We start from the raw sequence: 20,735 nt of genomic DNA, 5'->3' as shown, positions 1-20,735 counted from the left end.
CAGTGGCAGAATAAATTCAACCGCACCTTTGTTTCATCACAAAACTGGAGAGCAACATCTGTCCGGTGGAGTCAGCAAAGGATATTGCATGTAACAAACATTACCTACATTACCTACAGCATGGTCAATCAATTGAATGTTTCCGGACTTTTCGGACTACTAACCCACTATTGATTTAGAACACTGGAGAGTTTCCGCAAGTCGCAAAGAAAACAGGAGCTGCCTCCACTATTCCAGCACCATTTCAACTTCAACATTTCAACATCTTTAAATCACCTCTGCTTAGTCTAATACAGTGACAACTAAAATATTCCAAAAACAATTTAGTCCAATCAATGTAAGCTAAATATAATGTGGCTGTCTATAGTACTGATTTGTGTTTGTGTGTGTGTCTGCATGTAGAAGAAAACTGTTGACTCACCCTACTTGTAGAGAAACGCCAATGCCATCCTCTTCTCTTTCATGTTGCAGTAAAGGTGGACTTTGTCGTACAGTACACGCTTTTAGTTTTTGTTGTCTTAGGCTACCTGGTTAAAATGCTTGCTCGCTAGCCAAACTTCCTTTCATGAGCAACAATTAGCCAGTTAGTTAACATTAGCCTACTACATCTAGCTACATATTGAACTTCCATCCTCTCAGGCCAGAGGCACCATGTATGAATTTACGGTTGGATCAGAATCGTCGTTATAATACTTGGCCAGTACAGAGAATTAAGTAAAACCACAAGTCCAAATCCCTATCTCCATCCATGGCTAATTTAGGAAAGGGACAATTTTAGCTAGCTGCCTAGCCACCGAAGGACAACAACACAATGAGATGCAACAATTCAAGTTTATTTCTGTCAAATTAATTTTGGCTTGATGTGATGTGATTGTTGTGAATCCAAATCCAAGCTGGTTTCCATTGACACTTTTTTTTGGTGCGCCAGGACCATTCACAGTTGAGCTCAATCAGTTTAGTGCTACGCTGATTGATGTTGGCTGTTATTGTATTGTTTTTATGAAGGGAGGCCAAATGGTTGATGGCTTCCCTTGCATTCAATACTACAGGTGGCAACAATATCATATTATTTTTGACCATACAGCATCAGAAAGATGGGCTATGCCTCCCGAGTAGCGCAGTGGTCTAAGTCACTGCATCACAGTGATACGGCGTCACTACATCCTGGTGTTCCATCCCAGGTTGTGTCACATCCGGTCGTGACCGGGACTCCCATAGGGCGGTTCACAATTGGCCCAGCCTCATCCAGGTTAGGGGAAGGTTTAGCTGGGGGGGCTTTACTTGGCTCATCGCGCTCTAGCGACTCCTTGTGGCGGGCTGGGCGCCTGCAGGCTGACGACGGTTGTAACTTGAACTGTGTTTCCTCCAACACGTTGGTGCAGCTGGCTTCCGGGTTAAGCGAGCAGGTGTTAAGAACTGTGGCTTAGCAAGTCATGTTTCAGAAGACGCATGACTTGACCTTCCCCTCTCCTGAGCGCATTGGGGAGTTGCAGGGATGAGACAAGATTGTAATTGGATCGTAATTGGATATCACAAAATTGGGGAGAATTTATTTATTTCAAAAGCTTGAAGTCTTTTGAAAATAATAATGGGCAACTGTTGCACAATCCAGGTGTGGAAAGCTCTTTGAGACTTAGCCAGAAATACTCACAGCTGTAATCATTTGCAAAGGTGACTCTAACATGTATTGACTCCTGAATACTTATCTAATCAAGATATATAAGTGTATGATTTTCATAAATGTTTTACAAATGTTAGAATTTCTAGATCGTTAAGAAAAAATTACAATTAAATCCATTTTAATCCCACTTTGTAACAACAAAATGTGGAAAAAGTCAAGGGGTGTAAATACTTTCTGAAGGGACTGTATCAAGCTACTGTATCCAACTGTAGATTAGTACAGTGTTTCCCCACCCTGGTCCTCGAGTACCCCCAACAGTACACATTTTTATTGAAACGCTGGACAAGTACACTTGATTCAACTTGTCAACTAATCATCAAGCTCTCATTGAGCTGAATGAAGTGTGTTTGTCCAGGGCTACAACATAAATGTGTGCTGATGGTGGTACTGGAGGACCAGGGTTGGGAAACACTGATCTACAGTATGTCAAATATACTTATAGTCAGTCAGTATCCCTGATAGGGGCTGTATTATGGAGTCATATTTGTTATATATGCTGTGGGTTTTCCAGCAGTGTGAAAGAGAGAGCAGGGGGAACATGAGTAATAGTTTTGATAATAGGTTCATGAGTGGAGAGTGGGAACATTGTCTAATGCTTGTCAAATGCAATCATGGCTGGCGTCTAGCAGGTGCTAGAACAGTATAATAATATTCACTTCACCTCAGAGAGATTAAAATTGGAAGGTAGGTAAAAACCCCTCTGGAACAGCTATGGATAGGTCCCAGGCTGTGGTGATTTTATATTGCTATTATTCCATAAGACTATTATAGGAAATAAATTTTTATTTACTAATTACAGGGAAAAGAGGTGTTGATATTATACTAATCTATTATCCACAGTAAGATATTGTTTTAATATGTTACAATCCCCAATAAATGTTTCCTTTGTCTTTCAGAATGAATCACTGTCTGTTTCAATGGTTTTTGACACACTTCAACATCTCACACTTGTAAAGTTTCACATTTCTTAGCCTCAAAATCATTTTAAGAGAGGTATTTCTCTTCTGTCTCCTTTAAGGGCCTGCCAGCATACGACCAATGAAAAACCTCACTGCCATTGCTGGGCGGGACATGTATATCCACTGCCGCGTCATTGGCTACCCGTACTACTCCATCAAGTGGCACAAGGATGCCAAACTGCTCCCCTATAACCACCGGCAGCGGGCGTTTGAGAACAATGGCACGCTAAAGCTGTATGATGTACAGAAGGATGTGGATGAGGGAGAGTACACGTGTAGCGTGCTGGTCTCACCTTCTCTCTCCACCAGCCAAAGTGTGCACGTCAGTGTGAAAGGTAGAGTACGCACTCAAACCTGGTCTCATTCTGCCAGACTCAGTTAATAAACATATAACACAGGGCTCCCCGACCTAGAGCTACAGTACCAGTCAAAAGTTTGGACACACCTACTCATTCCATTGTTTTAATAAATGTCTACTATTTACTACATTGTAGAATAATAGTGAAGACATCAAACTATGAAATAACACATGGAATCATGTAGTAACCAAAAAACTGTATATTTTATATTTGAGATTCTTCAAAGTAGCCACCCTTTGCCTTGATGTCAGCTTTGCAAACTCTTGGCATTCTCTCAACCAACTTCATGAGGTAGTCACCTGGAATGCATTTCAATTAACAGGTGTGCCTTGTTAAAAGTTAATTTGTGGAATTTCTTTCCTTTATGCGTTTCAGTTGTGTTGTGACAAGGTAGGGGTGGTATACAGAAGATAAGAAGATAGCCCTATTGGTAGAAGAAGTCCATATTGTGGCTAGAACAGCTCAAATAAGCAAAGACAAATGACAGTCCATTAAGACATGAAGGTCAGTCAATCCGGAAAATTTGCAGTGCAGTCGCAAAAACCATCAAGCGCTATGATGAAACTGGCTTTCATGAGAACCGCCACAGGAAAGGAAGACCCAGAGTTACCTCTGCTGCAGAGGATAAGTTCATTAGAGTTAACTGCACCTCAGATTGCAGCCCAAATAAATGCTTCACAGAGTTCAAGTAACAGACACAAACTGCTGCAAGGAAACCACTACTAAAGGACACCAAAAAGAAGAAGAGACTTGCATGGGCCAAGCTCCTGAGTGCCACAGCGGTCTAATGCACTGCGTTTCAGTGCTAGAGGCGTCACTACAGACCCTGGTTTGATCCCGGACTGTGTCACATCTGGCTGTGATCGGGAGTCCCATAGGGTGGCACACAATTGACCCAGCGTCGTCTGGGTTAGGGGAGGGTTTGGCCGGGGTAAGCTGTCATTGTAAAATAAGAATTTGTTCTTAAAAAAAACAAAAAAACACGAGAAATGGACATTAGACCGGTGGAAATCTGTCTTGTTGGTCTGATGAATACAAATTTGAGATTTGTCGTGTCTTTGTGAGACGCAGAGTAGGTGAACGGATGATGTCCATATGTGTGGTTCCCACCGTGAAGCATGGAGGAGAAGGTATGATGGTGTGGGGGTGCTTTGCTGGTGACACTGTTGGTGATTTAAACGTTAACGAGTGTGCAAGGCGGGGGAAATCACGCTGGCTACGGCCTTAGACAAAGCTGGGAACACTGTCATTCCCACTCTGCCTAATTTGCCTCTCGGCTGCTTAGCATTCCGAGGCTGAGGAGAGGAGAGGGAATCCCCAGGAGCCCATTATGCCTACTTTGTTGTGAATTAAATAAGCGCTGAAGTGCTGCTTATTCCAATGTTATTTTAAATCATTAATTCTCCAAAGCATCTGTTTCTCACGATGTCTACAGTGTCCCCAGAGAGAGAGAGGGAGAGGGAGAGCACATCCATGCTCATGCAGTCAGGCATATTCGTGTTATTTCAGTGAGAATTCTGCCTCCCCACAATGGGAAATATAATCAGTTTCTCTCTCTCACTTGCATCTCCACTGTGTTAAGCCATGCTATTAATAAGGTGATGGACTGAATATGATGATGGTTGATTAGGGAAATCTTTTCACAGGGGTTTCACAGGATGGTACCTGCTAAACTTACAATGGTGTATAAATAGAACTAACTGAGTTGAATCCTTTTAGAGACGTAAATAAATATGCTTGCCTTAACTCAACCCCTCTCTTTCTCCCGTAGTTCCTCCCACCATCCATCCCTTCGAGTTCCCTCGTTTCTCCATCGGCCAGCGTGTGTTCATTCCGTGTGTGGTGATGTCAGGTGACCAGCCTGTCTTCATCACATGGCAGAAGGACGGTCAGCCAATCCCGGCCAGCCTGAGTGTAACCATCGACAACATAGACTTCACCAGCTCCCTGCGTATCTCCAACCTGTCTCTCCTGCACAATGGCAACTACACCTGCATTGCACGCAACCAGGCCGCCACCGTGGAACACCAGAGTCAGCTCATTGTCAGGGGTGAGGGAGGAGGGGAGGGAGAAAGGGGGGAGGTGGGCTGGGAGGGGGGGTGGAGAGGGGTGAATAGGGGAGAGAGGGAGGGTGGGGATGGGGAAAAGGGGCGAGAAGGCTTGACCCTACTCAAAGATATGAGTCTAGAAGGTATTTGGCAGTTTTGCAAGTATTTTGCTAGATACAACTCTCTTCATATGTTCCCCTACAGTTGGAGTGGATCCAAATCAACCTACCACTAGGCCTATGTTGGGTATAGCACAGGAAAACCTGGCAAAACTATATGCTTAAAGAAAATATAACCCTAACATGCTGACCAGACCACACGAACGCGTGCGAACGAGTGCGTCCACGTGCGCTTATCTCACGCAAGTTGATTTTGTCCACCCACACCAGTAGCGATCAAGACACGCAGGTCGAAATATCAAAACAAACTCTGAAACAATTATATTAATTTGCTGTTGCTAGCTAATTTGTCCTGGGATATAAACATTGGGTTGTTATTTTACCTGAAATTCACAAGGTCCTCTACTCTGACAATTAATCCACAGATAAAACGGTAAAACCGAATTCGTTTCTTGTCATCTCTCCTCCTTCCTTCAAGCTGCTTCTTCTTCTTTGGACTTCATATGGCGGTTGGCAACCTACTGTGCGTTACCACAACTGACTGGAGTGTGGACCTCAGTTCATCTTTTAATCACCCATGTAGGTATATGCTCCTAAAAATCTATGAGGAGATGGCATTGGGTGTATGCTCCTAAAAAACAATGAGGATATTGAATAGAATATAATAGAATAGAATAAAACTTTATTGTCCATCCAGGATCCACATACATTCTCACATCATACACATTTAAACCAGTCAGTCCATCATGTTGCATACACTAAAAACATAGAAGACAGTAATACATTCATTCACAAACAACCACTGTCCCAACTGCACTAGATACAGTTGAAGTCGGAAGTTTACATACACTTAGGTTGGAATCATTAAACTTGTTTTAACCACTCCACACATTTCTTGTTAACAAACTATAGTCTTGGCAAGTCGGTTAGGACATTTACTTTGTGCATGATACAAGTAGTATTTCCAACAATTCTTTACAGACAGATTATTTCACTTCACACTTCATTCACTGTATCACAATTCCAGTGGGTCAGAAGATTACATACACTAAGTTGACTGTGGCTTTAAACAGCTTGGAAAATTCCAGAAAATTATGTCATGGCTTCAGAAGCTTCTGATAGACCTCCACAAGTCTGGTTCATCCATCCACGCCTGAAGGTACCACGTTCATTTGTACAAACAATAGTACGCAAGTATAAACACCATGGGACCACGCAGCCGTCATACCGCTCAGGAAGGAGACACGTTCTGTCTCCTAGAGATGAACGTACTTTGGTGCGAAAAGTGCAAATCAATCACAGAACAACAGCAAAGGACCTCATGAAGATGCTGGAGACAACAGATACAAAAGTATCTATATCCACAGTAAAACGGGTCCTATATCGACATAACCTGAAAGTCCGCTCAGCAAGGAAGAAGCCACTGCTCCAAAACCGACATAAAAAGCCAGACTACGGTTTGCAACTGCACATGAGGACAAAGATCGTACTTTTTGGAGAAATGTCCTCTCGTCTGACGAAACAATAATGGAACTGTTTGGCCATAATGACCATTGTTATGTTTGGAGGGAAAAGGGGGAGGCTTGCAAGCCGAAGAACACCATCCCAACCGTGAAGCACGGGGGTGGCAGCATCATGTTGTGGGGGTGCTTTGCTGCAGGAGGGACTGGTGCACTTCACAAACTAGATGGCATCATGAGGAAAGAAAATGATGTGGCTATATTTAAGCAACATTTCAAGACATCAGTCAGGAAGTTAAAGCTTGGTCGCAAATGGGTCTTGCAAATGGACAATGACCCCTAGCATACTTCCAAAGTTGTGGCAAAATGGCTTAAGGACAACAAAGTCAAGGTATTGGAGTGGCCATCACAAAGCCCTGACCTCAATCCTGTAGAAAATTTGTGGGCAGAACTGAAAAAGCGTGTGTGAGCAAGGAGGCCTACATACCTGACTCAGTTACACCAGCTCTGTCAGGAGGAATGGGCCAAAATTCACCCAATTTATTGTGGGAAGCTTGTGGAAGGCTACCTGAAACGTTTGACCCAAGTTAAACAATTTAAATTCAATGCTACCAAATACTAATTGAGTGTATGTAAACTTCTGACCCACTGGGAATGTGATGAAAGAAATAAAAGCTGAAATAAATCATTCTTTCTACTACTATTCTGACATTTCACATTCTTAAAATAAAGTGGTGATCCTAACTGACCTAAAACAGGGCATTTTTACTAGGATTACATGTCAGGAATTGTGAAAAACTGAGTTTAAATGTATTTGGCTAAGGTGTATGTAAACTTCCGACGTCAACTGTATACCGATACAATTTACTTAGCATTTAGTAGTTCAACAGCACAAGGAACGAATTCATGTTTGAACATGTTCTTCTTGGTCATGGGCATTCTGAAGTGCCGGCCAGAGGGAAGACTCTCAATCTGAGGGTGTAGAGTGTTGGAGGGGTTGCCAATGACAGCCAGTGCCTTCTTTTTGGTTGCCTTGTGGAACAGAATGTTCAAATGTGCCTGTGGTCGACCAATTACTCTGCTGGCTGTGTTTACTATTCTGGTAAGTTTGTTTTTGCTCCTCACGCTCAGATTACCATACCAGACTGTCATATTGAACGTGAGGATGCTCTCCACCAAGCTGCTGTACACCCTCTCCAGAATATCCTGGCTGACTCCAAACCCCTTTAAGGCAGGACTTGCAGCGCGTTAAGCGTCAGAAATAGAACCAAATTCTATTTTAGCACCTGGTTACGAAGACGCTCGCTGACGCGCACGAGCTGTGTGGGTGCAATGATTGAATAACATGTATGTGTAAATGTATTTGCAACACTCGATCACGCGACGCTTTTGCTCTGGTCAGCATGTAATCCAAATAGCAGCAATTACCATAATTTTATTTTAATGTTGTGATGTGAGATGCCACTTATTCCACTACTGAAGGCTAATATGCATGGTTGGGGTTAATTCCATTTCAATTCCAGTCAATTCACAAAGGAAACTGAAATTCCAATTCTCTTCGATGCTTTTCAATGAGGAACACATTTGAATTTGAATTTTGTTTACTTTATGAATTGACTGGAATTGAAATGGAATGGACCCCAACCCTGCTAATATGCTAACCTACGTTATCATTGGCTCCTCTTGTTTTTCTTACACTTGGTGTGAAAATATATTTCTAATTTCCACTATTTAAGCCACAAGGTATTACAAACTCAAACTAAAACACCATAACAGTATAACCAGTGTTAATCCAGGCTGCATCACATCCGGCCGTGATTGAGAGTCCCATAAGGAGGTAGACAATTGGCCCAGCGTCATCCGGGTTTGCCCGGGGTAGGTCGTCATTGTAAATAAGAATTTGTTCTTAACTGACTTGCCTAGTTAAATAAAGGTATACAATAATCAATTACCTTTTTTCTGTTCCTCTCCTAACCAGTCCCTCCCAAATTTGTGGTGCAGCCCAAGGACCAGGATGGCATCTATGGGAAAGCTGTGATCCTCAACTGCTCTGCAGAGGGATACCCCGTCCCTACCATAGTGTGGAAGTATTCCAAAGGTAAATAGCACCACAATATACACTGAGTGTACAAAACATTAGGAACACTTTCCTAATATTGAGTTGCACCCCCTTTTGCCCTCAACAGCCTCAATTCGTCAGGGCATGGACTCTATAAGGTGTCAATGTGTACCATAGAGGCACATAAGTTAGTTAAAATAAAAAATAAAATAAATGGAGGAACTTATTCCAGAATAATCTAATTTATAAATATTATACAAGTAAAGCGAACTGGATGGAATATTGGAAAAAATGCACCAAATAATTTTTTCATCTTCAACATAGAAATGCTGCCAAAAATGATTGACTGAAACTTGTTACAAATGACGGAGTCACCCATGATTCATCAAACCATATTTTGAAAGAGGAAGCAAAGTACTTAAAGCATATGTTTTAGTTTCAGTCTCCTCCATCTCCACTAACCGAAGTTAATTGTATGGATTTTTTTCTATTAATAATGTACAATTAACAACTGTGCAGAAAGACTCATGTGGAGGCCAAATTACAGAGCAGGAACTTCTTGATGCAATTAAAGCCTTTAAGTCCGGAAAATTCCAGGGCTGGATGGCATACCAGTGGAGGTATACAAAACATTTTTTGAAATACTCAGAGGACCGCATGTAGCACACCTATAAAAATGGTAGATTATCAGATACTCAACAAGAAGGCCTGATTTCATTATATATATCTTTTTTTTAACCTTTATTTAACTAGGCAAGTCAGTTAACAAATTCTTATTTTCAATGACAGCCTAGGAACAGTGGATTAACTGCTTTGTTCAGGGGCAGAACAACAGATTTTTACCTTGTCAGCTCAGGGATTCAATTTCTTCAATCCTCTAACCACTAGGCTACCTGCCGCTATTACTGAAACAGTATCCAAGTGGTAAATATGAAGACCTAGTCCGTTGAAAAAAATGGAGTCCCCTTACACTTCAGTGTTGTGATGCCAAAATTCAAGCAAAATACATAGAATTAAAAAGGTATTGTTGGATATTATTCATCCTAATCAGACAGGTTTTTTACATGGACGATATATTGGAGATAATATAGGACAAGTACTGGAAACAATATAACACTATGAACATCTGGGAAATCAGGCTTGGTATTCATAGCTGACTTTGAAAACGCTTTTGATTAAGTACGACTGGAATTGATATATATAAATGCCTGGAATATTTCAATTTTGGAGAATGTCTTATAAAATGGGTTAAAGTTATGTATAGTGACCCTATGTGTAAAATAGTAAATAATGGCTACTTTTCGGGAAGTTTTAAACTGTTAAGAGGAGTAAAACAAGGTTGTCCACTATCTGTGTATCTTTTTATTATGGCCATGAAATGTTAGCTATTGAAATCAGTTCCAACAACAATATCAAGCACGAAATCCAGTACTTAAAAACAAAGGTGTCATTGTACACTGATAATTCATGTTTTCTTTTAAATCCACAACTTGGATCCCTCCACAACCTCTTAGAGGATGTAGATCATTTTTATAACCTCTCCTCTCCAAATTGTGTTCTATATTACATATTGGATCTTTACAACTTGTACATTACCTTGTAGTTTACCAATAAAATGGTCTGGCGGTGATGTGGACATACTCGGTATACATATCCCGAAAGAAAGAAATGATCTCACTTCAATACATTTTAATAGAAAGTTAGCAAAAGTAGATAAGATCTTGCTACCATGGAAAGGTAAATATATATTTGTGGGGAAATCACCCTGATTAACTCTTTAGTCATATCCCAGTTTACGTATTTTCTTATGGTCTTGCCTACACCTAGTGACCTGTTTTTTTAAATGAAATGAGCAAAAAATATTCCATTTTATTTGGAACAGCAAGCCAGACATAATTAAATGGGCCTATTTAAATAATGAATATGTATTCGGAGGGCAGAAATGATTAAATATTAAAGCATTAAAACTCTCACTAAAGGCATCAGTCACAAAAGTTATACTTAAAACTGGTTCTATACAGATTAGTAAAACTGTCTCACCCCATGTTCAAGAATGGCCTTTTTCCCTTTATTCAGATTACAACCTCTCACTTTCGGTTATTTGAAAATGAAATCATCTCCAAAATATGTATATTTTTAACTTCTTTATGATAGGGGGCAGCATTTTCACTTTTGGATGAATTGCGTGCCCATAGTGAACTGCCTCCTACTCTGTCCCAGATGCTAATATATGCATATTATTATTACTATTGGATATAAAACACTCTGAAGTTTCTAAAACTGTTTGAATGATGTCTGTGAGTATAACAGAACTCATATGGCAGGCAAAAACCTGAGAAATATTCCAAACAGGAAGTGAGAATTCTGAGGCTGGTCGATGTTCAACTCATCGCCTTTTCAATTCCCTGTAAGATATGGATCTGTTTGCACTTCCTATGCCTTCCACTAGATGTCAACAGTCTGTAGAACGTGGAATGAAGCCTCTAGTGTGATGTGGGGCCGGATGGGAGGTGTTTCAGTCAGTGGTCTGGCAGAATGCCAGTTCCTGGTCATGCGCATTACACATGATATCGCCTTGCGTTCCATTTCTTCTAGAGACACAAAGGAATTCTCCGGTTGGAACGTTATTGGATAGTTATGATAACAACATCCTGAAGATTGATTCTCTACTTAGTTTGACCAGTTTTTTCGACCTATTATATAACTTTTTGAAGTTTTTGTCCGAGTTCGCCTGCATCTGCGCGAGCGTTTGGACATGTGCACTAAACATGCTAGCAAAAGTAGCTACTTAGACATAAGTAATGGACATTATCGAACTAAACAACGATTTATTGTGGAACTAGGATTCCTGGCATTGCGTTCTGATAGGGAAAGGTAAGGGAATATTTATGATGTAATTCTGAATTTCCCCCTTTTCTCCCCAATTTCGTGGTATCCAATTGTTAGTAATTACTATCTTGTCTCATCGCTACAACTCCCGTACGTGCTCGGGAGAGACGAAGGTCGAAAGCTATGCGTCCTCCGAAACACAACCCAACCAAGCCGCACTGCTTCTTAACACAGCGCGCCTCCAACCCAGAAGCCAGCCGCACCAATGTGTCAGAGGAAACACCGTGCACCTGGCTACCTTGGTTAGCGCGCACTGCGCCCAGCCCGCCACAGGAGTCGCTGGTGCGCGATGAGACAAGGATATCCCTACCAGCCAAACCCGGACGACGCTAGGCCAATTGTGCGTCGCCCCACGGACCTCCCGGTCGCGGCCGGCTGCGAAAGAGCCTGGGCACGAACCCAGAGTCTCTGGTGGCACAGCTAGCGCTGCGATGCAGTGCCCTAGACCACTGTGCCACCCGGGAGGCCCCTTAATTTCATATTTCTGTTGACTCCAACATGGCGGAGAAATTTTGTTAAATCTGAGCGCCGTCTCAGATTATTGCATGGTGTGCTTTTTACTAAAGTTTTTTTTTAAATCTGACACAGCGGTTGCATTAAGAACAAGTGTATCTTTAATTATATGTAAAACATGTATCTTTCATCAAAGTTTATGATGAGTATTTCTGTTATTTGACGTGGCTCTCTGTAATTACTCCGGATATTTTGGAGGCATTTCTGAACATGGCGCCAATGTAAACCGAGATTTGTGGATATAAATATGCACATTATCGACCAAAACATAAATGTATTGTGTAACATGATGTCCTATGAGTGTCATCTGAAGATTATCAAAGGTTAGTGATTAATTTTATCTCTATTTCTGCTTTTGTGTGACTATCTTTGGCTGGGAAAAATGGCTGTGTGTTTTTTGGATTTGGTGGTGATCTAACATAAATATATGTTGTGTTTTCGCTGTAAAACATTTTAAAAATCGGACACGATGGGTAGATTAACAAGATGTTTATCTTTCATTTGCTGTATTTGACTTGTTAATGTGTGAAAATTACATATTTCTAAAATATTTTTGAATTTCGCGCGCTGCCTTTTCAGCGGAATGTTGGGGTGGGTTCCGCTAGCGGAACGTGTGTCCTAGAAAGGTTAATTGCCTACCGTCTGTAAGTTGTTAGTGTCTTAACGACCGTTCCACAGGTGCATGTTCATTAATTGTTTATGGTTCATTGAACAAGCATGGGAAACAGTGTTTAAACCCTTTACAATGAAGATCTGTGAAGTTATTTTGATTTTTACGAATTATCTTTGAAAGACAGGGTCCTGAAAAAAGGACGTTTCTTTTTTTTGCTGAGTTTAGGACTAGCGGAGTTATGTCAGACATGCAGCTAACAAAAATACAGTTAATTCGGAAAGTTTTCAAACCCCTTGACTTTTTCCACATTTTGTTACGTTACAGCCTTATTCTAAAATAGATTAAAACAACATTTTCTCTCCTTAATCTACACACAATACCCCGTAATGACAAAGCAAAAACAGGTTTTTAGAAATTCTTGCAAAAAAAATTGAAATATCACATTTACATAAGAATACCTAGACCCTTTACTCAGTACTTTGTTAAAGCACCTTTGGCAGTGATTTCAGCCTCGAGTCAAGTCTTCTTGGGTTTGACGCTACAAGCTTGGTGCACCTGTATTTGGGTAGTTTCTCCCATTCTTCTCTGCAGATCCTCTCAAGCTCTGTTAGTTTAGATGGGGAGCGTCGCTGAACAGCTATTTTCAGGTCTCCAGGGTTCAAGTCTGGGCTCTGGCTGGGCCACTTAAGGACTTTCATGATTGAGGAGAACAGAGTTATTTTGTAACTGTGCATCTTTCAGTTCTACTCCTCTGACTATCTTGCTGATACACAACATTGTTCTACGGCAAGCTTTTTTATTATAGATCATTCGTTTATGAGAGCCAACACAGCAAACACAGTGTCCACAGCCTTGAGGTTGAATGGTGAAAGCGCAGCACTGTACTGTAAGTCTAAACCAACAGTAAGAGAAAGGAAAGCAACAGCTTCTCACATTACGATAACAGAGTAAAAGGAAATGTACTGTAATGTTTGTTGATGCAAAACATCCATCCATTATGTAGTAATTTCTCGTGTTATTAAAACATCTTACACCTCCCCTTCCTCCTCTCCCTCCATCCACCCCTCCCCTTCCTCCTCTCTCTCCCTCATCCACCTCTCCCTTTCTCTCTCTCCCTCCCCAGGTGCGGGGGTTCCCCAGTTCCAGCCTATAGCCCTGAACTCAGGCTTCCGTATCCAGGTGCTGGTCAACGGCTCTCTGCTAATCAAACACGTGCTGGAGGAGGACAGTGGCTACTACTTGTGTAAGGTCAGCAATGACGTGGGAGCTGACGTCAGCAAGTCCATGTACCTCAACGTCAAAAGTAAGTCAATGAAGACCCCCATCTTTCATGGCTTTATACATGGATCTCAGTGTCAAATGGAAGACCCCCTCTTTATCCTGGAATGTCTGTGTTCTCCAATGTCCATTTTTTAAAGCTCAGTGATAAAAGTAAGACCTCTCTTCTTGAAAGGATCATGTACTGCAAGTTCCACAGAGAGACCCATGGGGAAGCAGTAGGCTACATGTTGGCCCCCATTAGAGACATTCATAGCAGTCATTTTGTGGAGTCTTTTTGTTGTTGAGTCATGTTACTGTTCTGTGCTGGAGTGAGTGTCTCTGTGTTGGAATAAAGTGTTATAGGGATGTCAAAGATCCACATTTCAGCCCTGTATGGATGGACAGCGGTTGTTAGCTGGTCATCTTTCCCTGTATTTACAGTGGGGTGATCCAGTAAAGTGCTGCGTGGTGGTGTTAAATGGCTGAAGGTTAAGTTGACTGAAGTCACTGTGCTCTGTGACAGAGAAGCCACCAGTGTGGTGCCACCACCACCACGGCCCTGTGTCATTCTGCCTGAACACATCCCACAAAAGCAACCATGCAATGTCGCCAGTCTCCATCGCTCTCTTTCTCTCTGAGAAACACAGGCGTTTATCCGCTGAGTGGCCATGGACTTAGCTCCCCTCCATTAGGCTCTGAACTCTATATGCAGGCAGAGGCTACCATGTGGAAAAGAGGGCTGGGGGAGGGATGGGCTACCAGTCTATCTCCCTCCATTTTCTTCCCTTCTCTCTCTTCTCCCCCTCCCTAGGCTGCTTTTCTGTATGTCTGGCTTTCTCTCCTCCTTTTCCTCCTCCTCCTCTTCTGCTTCCTATTTTGCTCAGTCTTCCCTTTCTGTATTTCTCTCTCTGTCTTTATGTGTGTGTAATATTTAACTGTATTTCATTTCTGATGCAATATGATTTCCCCCCCCCTGTCTGTCTGTATCTATCTCTCCTCCCTCCTTCCCTCCTTCCCTCCTCCCTCCATCTCCCATCATTGTATGTCTCCCAGTTTAACCACTGGGATTTGATTGGTAGTGACATGATGGGGAGTTGTGCCCATCACCCCCCTCTAGAGCCAGTTCCATCCCCCTAATCACACACACATATACACAAACACAAACACACACACACACGTCCATTGATTTGATGTTTTCAGCCTCTTCAGACATGGTTCCCAATCTTATGTTAACTCTACAATTAGATGTGGCATTATTTCTTACGATGCAATGTAGTTATACAACCTAGATGACATGCACTGTACCATATTCTTGTGCTTCAAGTGAAATGAAAGCAGTTTTATTTGACAACTAATCAAAAGCGGGATCCCTCCAAGCGTTCCTCACTTTCAGTCTGCTGCTCCCACATGCATACCGCATTATACTATACGTTCTCACTGTAGATTTTCCCAATAGAAACACTGCCCTCTTCAGGTGAAAAAAAGTCAACTGTAGAAAATTGAGGCTAGACTATTGTTTTCATCTTGTCTGTTGAAGGATTTCCACTTTTGATGTTGATGGTGAATAGACTGTATAAACTGCATAGATTTACCCAAAGTTGTTGGGTAAATCAGGCTCTTAGTGTGTCTTAGAGGTATGTGTTGTTTGTGTGCGTACCAGTCAAAAGTTTGGACACCTACTTATTCAAGGTTTTTCTTTATTTTTATTATTTTCTACATTGTAGAATAATAGTGAAGACATCAACACTATGAAATAACACATATGGAATTACGTAGTAATCAAAAAAAGTGTTAAACAAATCAAAATATATTTTATATATGAGATACTTCAAAGTAGCCACCCTTTGCCTTGATGACAGCTTTGCACACTCTTGGCATTCTCTCAACCAGCTTCATGAGGAATGCTTTTCCAACTGTCTTGAAGGAGTTCATATATATGCTGAGCACCTGTTGTCTGCTTTTCAGTTGGGTTGAGGTCGTGTGATTGTGGAGGCCAGGTCATCTGATGCAGCACCATCACTCTCCTTCTTGGTCAAATAGCCCTTACATCTCAAATATTTCATGTGTTATTTCATAGTTTTGAAGTGTTCACTATTATTCTACAGTGTAGAAAATAGTAAAAATAAAGAAAAACCCTGCAATGAGTAGGGTTTCGAGTCCAAACTTTTGACTGGTACTGTATGTGTGCACGGTTTGTGTACATGTGTGTCCTTGTGAGTGTGTGTGTCTGTACGCGCGTGCATGTGCGATGTCCTGCTGCACACATTAAGGCACTTACGTTATATATAAAACAAAAGATAAAACAGTACATCATATAACGTTATTACACCACTACATGTCTAGAATACAAATTAGAAACTGGGTGTTTTGAGCCCTGAATGCTGATTGCCTGAAAGCCGTGGTATATCAGACCGTATACCATGGGTATTACAAAACATTTATTTTTACTGCTCTAATTATGTTAGTAACCAGTTTATGATAGCAAAAGGCACCTTGGGGGTTTTGTGATATATGGCCAATATACCACGGCTAAGGGCTGTGTCCAGGCACTCCGCATTGCGTCATGCAGAGGAACAGCCCTTAGCCGTGGTATATTGGCCATATACGACACCCCCCAGGCCTTATTGCTTAAATGTATAATGCCACCATACAACAATATTACAATGTGCATGTTTGTACAGTGCATGTGCTAGCTCTTGTGTGTGAATACGTTTGTCTGTACAATTTTTCCATAAGGTATATTTTTACCATTTTTTTCATCTGATTCTACTGCTTGCATCAGTTATCTGATGTGGAATAGAGTTCCATGTAGTCATGGCTCTATGTAGTACTGTGATCCTCCCATAGTCTGTTCTGGACTTGGGGACTGTGAAGAGACCTCTGGTGACATGTCTTGTGGGGTATGCATGGGTGTCCGAGCTGTGTGCTAGTAGGTTAAACAGACAGCTTGGTACATTCAGCTTGTCAACACTTCTTACAAAAACAAGTAGTGATGAAGTCAATCTCTCTTCCACTTTGAGCCATTAGAGATTGACATGCATATCATGGTCATCTCTGTATACCCGTCGCAAGACCCACTGGTTGATGCTTATTTATAAAACCCTCTTAGGCCTCACTCCCCCCTATCTGAGATATCTACTGCAGCCCGCATCCTCCACATACAACACCCGTTCTGCCAGTCACATTCTGCTTAAGGTCCCCAAAGCACACACATCCCTGGGTCGCTCGTCTTTTCAGTTCGCTGCAGCTAGTGTCTGGAACGAACTGCAACAAACACTCAAACTGGACAGTTATCTCAATCTCTTCATTCAAAGACTCAATCATGGACACTCTTACAGACAGTTGTGGCTGCTTTGTGTGATGTATTGTTGTCTCTACCTTCTTGCCCTTTGTGCTGTTGTCTGAGCCCAATAATGTTTGTACCCTGTGCTGCTACCATGTTGTGCTGTCATGTGTTGCTGCCATGCTATGTTGTTGTCTTAGGCCTCTCTTTATGTAGTGTTGTGTTGTCTCTCTTGTCGTGATGTGTGTTTTGTCCAATATTTTTATTTTATTTATTTAAAATGTTTAATCCCAGCCCCCGTCCATGCAGGAGGGATTTTGCCTTTTGGTAGGCCGTCATTGTAAATAAGAATTTGTTCTTAACTGACTTACCTCGTTAAATAAAGGTTCAATAAAAACATCATTAATGTTAGCTCCTCGTGTACTTTTAAGGGCAAGCCGTGCTGCCCTGTTCTGAGCCAATTGTAATTTTCCTAAATCCCTCTTTGTGGTACATGACCACACCACTAGGACAGAAGGCGCCGGAACCTCTGTATCCAGGGCAGCAAAGCCGTTTCTGGTCTGTGTCCGGTCCGGGCTTAACATCTCCAAGGAGGCCCTCTTTGCCAGAGGACGTTTTCGTCGACTTCCACAGCGAGTGACATACAGTATCTCCATGATACATGATGAGTAACATATCTCCATGGCTGGTTGGTTGGGTCGAGAACAGGAACATCCCCCATCATCCAGGAGCATCCTGCTAGCTCCGTTCTCCAGAGAAGGGGAAGGCCCCTCCGGGGAGGGATCCCTGCACAGTACTGACCAGTTGGCTGTGGAGAGCCGACACTGGGGCGACACTTCCACCAGACCAGAACGGTGTCCTGCTACTGGGGTAGAAGAAAAAGAAAAAGTAGACAGGCGTGGATTCCCAAGTAGCTTGTGTAGGTTCACTACTTATTTTCTAAGAGTAGCCACTTCGACCCTGTAGTCCTCTGCAAGCAAACAGTTGCTGTGTTGAAAGTCAGGACGGTCCACATTGTTCCGGAATAAAGCAAAATAAACACAGCTCCTGGAGCGTTGAAAATGTTCCATAGCGACCTCCATTTGAGACTGCCGAGCCAGTCTCTCTGACTCAGTCGCTCATATAATACACTCACACACTTACTCAAACACACACACACAATACATGTACCAGGACACGTACACTTACAAACACACAAACACACACACAATACATATACCAGGACACGTACACTTACCAACACACAAACACACTCATATGGATGCACACCCCGATAAACACAATTATATGTATTTACCGTAGCTAAAACCTTATGTCTAGACACACACAGCAGAGTACCCACAGCAGTGGTCGATTTTCATCCCCGTGTAAATTGTTTGGACATAGGCTGCTTCGAGTGTTTTCACACACACACACACACACACACACACACACACACACACACACACACACACACACACACACACACACACACACACACACACACACACACACACACACACACACACACACACACACACACACACACACACACACACACACACACACTGTTATTAATGTCCGTGTGTGTGTGTGTGTGTGTGTGTGTGTGTGTGTGTGTGTGTGTGTGTGTGTGTGTGTGTGTGTGTGTGTGTGTGTGTGTGTGTCTGTTTGTGAGCCTGTGTGTCAGTGTTCTCCCTCAGCTGAGCTCAGCTCCTGGAGTGTCAGGTTCAGGTTGTTGTTTTGATCGTTGTGCAGGTGGTCGTGTGGTCAGGGTGTTGGTTGTGTCTGGCCCTCCTGCTCTCTGGAATCTGAGCCTCCCTGGGAGCCTTGTTCCCTGGTCTCCTGTGGATCAGTGCATTTGTGCCAGACGAGACCCTCATTAACCCACTGAACCTGTCCTCTTCTGAGCAGGTGTAATGTTACATACTGTACACACACCAGACTGTGTCCTCCTCTTCATAGACAGTAAACATGCAGCAGACTACTGTAGCATGCAGTACACTCTGCGCTGTGCTGGTGTGTGTTGTTTATCCAGGCTATACGACACCACTGCTGCTGGAGAAGCTGCTGCCACTTACAGCAACACTGGAACTGACTGGCTGTAAAGTGGTCAGGTGATGTACAGTACTGGATGAGCTCTTGGCTGGATTACCCCGCTCACAAGTTTACCTGGTTGTATTTCTGGAAAAGACACTAATAGGCACACACACACACACACACACACACACACACACACACACACACACACACACACACACACACACACACACACACACACACACACACACACACACACACACACACACACACACACACACACACACACACACACACACACACACACACACACACACACACACACACACACACACACACACAGGCCATTACTGAAGAATCATGGCCCTCTCAGGCTGCTACTGTAATTCAGTGGTTTCGACAGATTCCATTCGGCCAGGCTATTGTGGCGGACCCACAGGGAAATTAATTGCAGCTATTGTGATGTCGTAGTGAAACACTTTTATTGTGATTAGTGTCTGTGCATAGGCTAATGCCTAACCATAATACACCATGCATCCTCGTATATGAACGATGTCACAGACACCCACAGTCAGCAGAAATTGCTTATGTCGCAATAGCAGTAATTTCACAGCTTTGTGCGTGTGCGTGTGCGTGTGCGCGTGTCTACCGTATACCTACCTCCACTGATGCAATCGACTGGATGCATCACTAATCCAGAGTAGGTTTATTCTATCAGAGTGTGTCAACAGCCACTCTCAGTGCCAATTAGGATAAATTAAGAGCATTACACTCATAACGCACTGAGACACAATGATGAGAGCACGCACATAATGAGACTTAACTGGAGAAAAACAGCGTTGTCACCTGGTCACGAAGCTCCCAATCACCCAATCAGACCGCTTCCCTCAGACTGAAGTAAGAATTATTCTCTCTCTCACTCTCGCTTTCTTTCTCTCATTCCTTCCCTTGTTTCAGCCTTCCAACTACCCACACAAAGCAGCCTGTCTGCAGCCATATACTCAGCATCATGCTCAATGTCCAACCCAATTGTGCAGCTAAGGGAATTATTTTGGTGCAGTGAGTGGAGCTAGCACCCAGTGAACCAGTCAAATCTGTGCCATCACTGCCCTTCCCCCTACCTATCCACTCTACACACACACACACACACACACACACACACACACACACACACACACACACACATACACACACACAATGCCCCAGGGGCAGTGGGCTCCTGTAGGGAGTGATCTTGTCTTGTTCTCGTCTCACACCCATGGCCCAGTCATCTAACCAGCGCACCCTGTGGCCTACATTCCACAGCCAGACACTCACTCTGGTGGGGTAAACGGAGCCTGATGCCTGCGGCTATCTATTCGACCTGGAATCTACAATCATAACTTAATGTTACTGTTAGATGTCCATGCTGGGTAGATATGGATATGATTAAATGTACTGCATGTGGAAGGTACAGCGGTGTCATAAAAAAAA

General features: G+C 42.6%; 1 protein-coding gene across 6 annotated transcripts in view; it reads left to right on the top strand.

Moving 5' to 3' along the window:
• Positions 1-20,735, top strand: part of dscama (Down syndrome cell adhesion molecule a) — a 170,101-nt gene that overhangs the window by 114,673 nt on the left and 34,693 nt on the right. For 3 of the 6 annotated variants that reach the window (XM_071338650.1, XM_071338654.1, XM_071338651.1), the window contains exons 8-12: positions 2,700-2,975; positions 4,771-5,049; positions 5,252-5,293; positions 8,605-8,724; positions 13,824-14,003. In XM_071338650.1, coding sequence (XP_071194751.1) covers positions 2,700-2,975; positions 4,771-5,049; positions 5,252-5,293; positions 8,605-8,724; positions 13,824-14,003 — 897 coding nt within the window. Of the gene's footprint in view, positions 1-2,699; positions 2,976-4,770; positions 5,050-5,251; positions 5,294-8,604; positions 8,725-13,823; positions 14,004-20,735 lie in introns of those variants that run through there. The other 3 variants (XM_071338652.1, XM_071338653.1, XM_071338655.1) reach the window with 2 other exon arrangements.

Source organism: Salvelinus alpinus, chromosome 13 (genome assembly GCF_045679555.1).
Source record: "Salvelinus alpinus chromosome 13, SLU_Salpinus.1, whole genome shotgun sequence".
Classification (NCBI taxonomy): Eukaryota; Metazoa; Chordata; class Actinopteri; order Salmoniformes; family Salmonidae; genus Salvelinus; species Salvelinus alpinus.
Note: the sequence above shows the minus strand (reverse complement) of the source record. Positions and strands in the feature narration are given on the sequence as shown.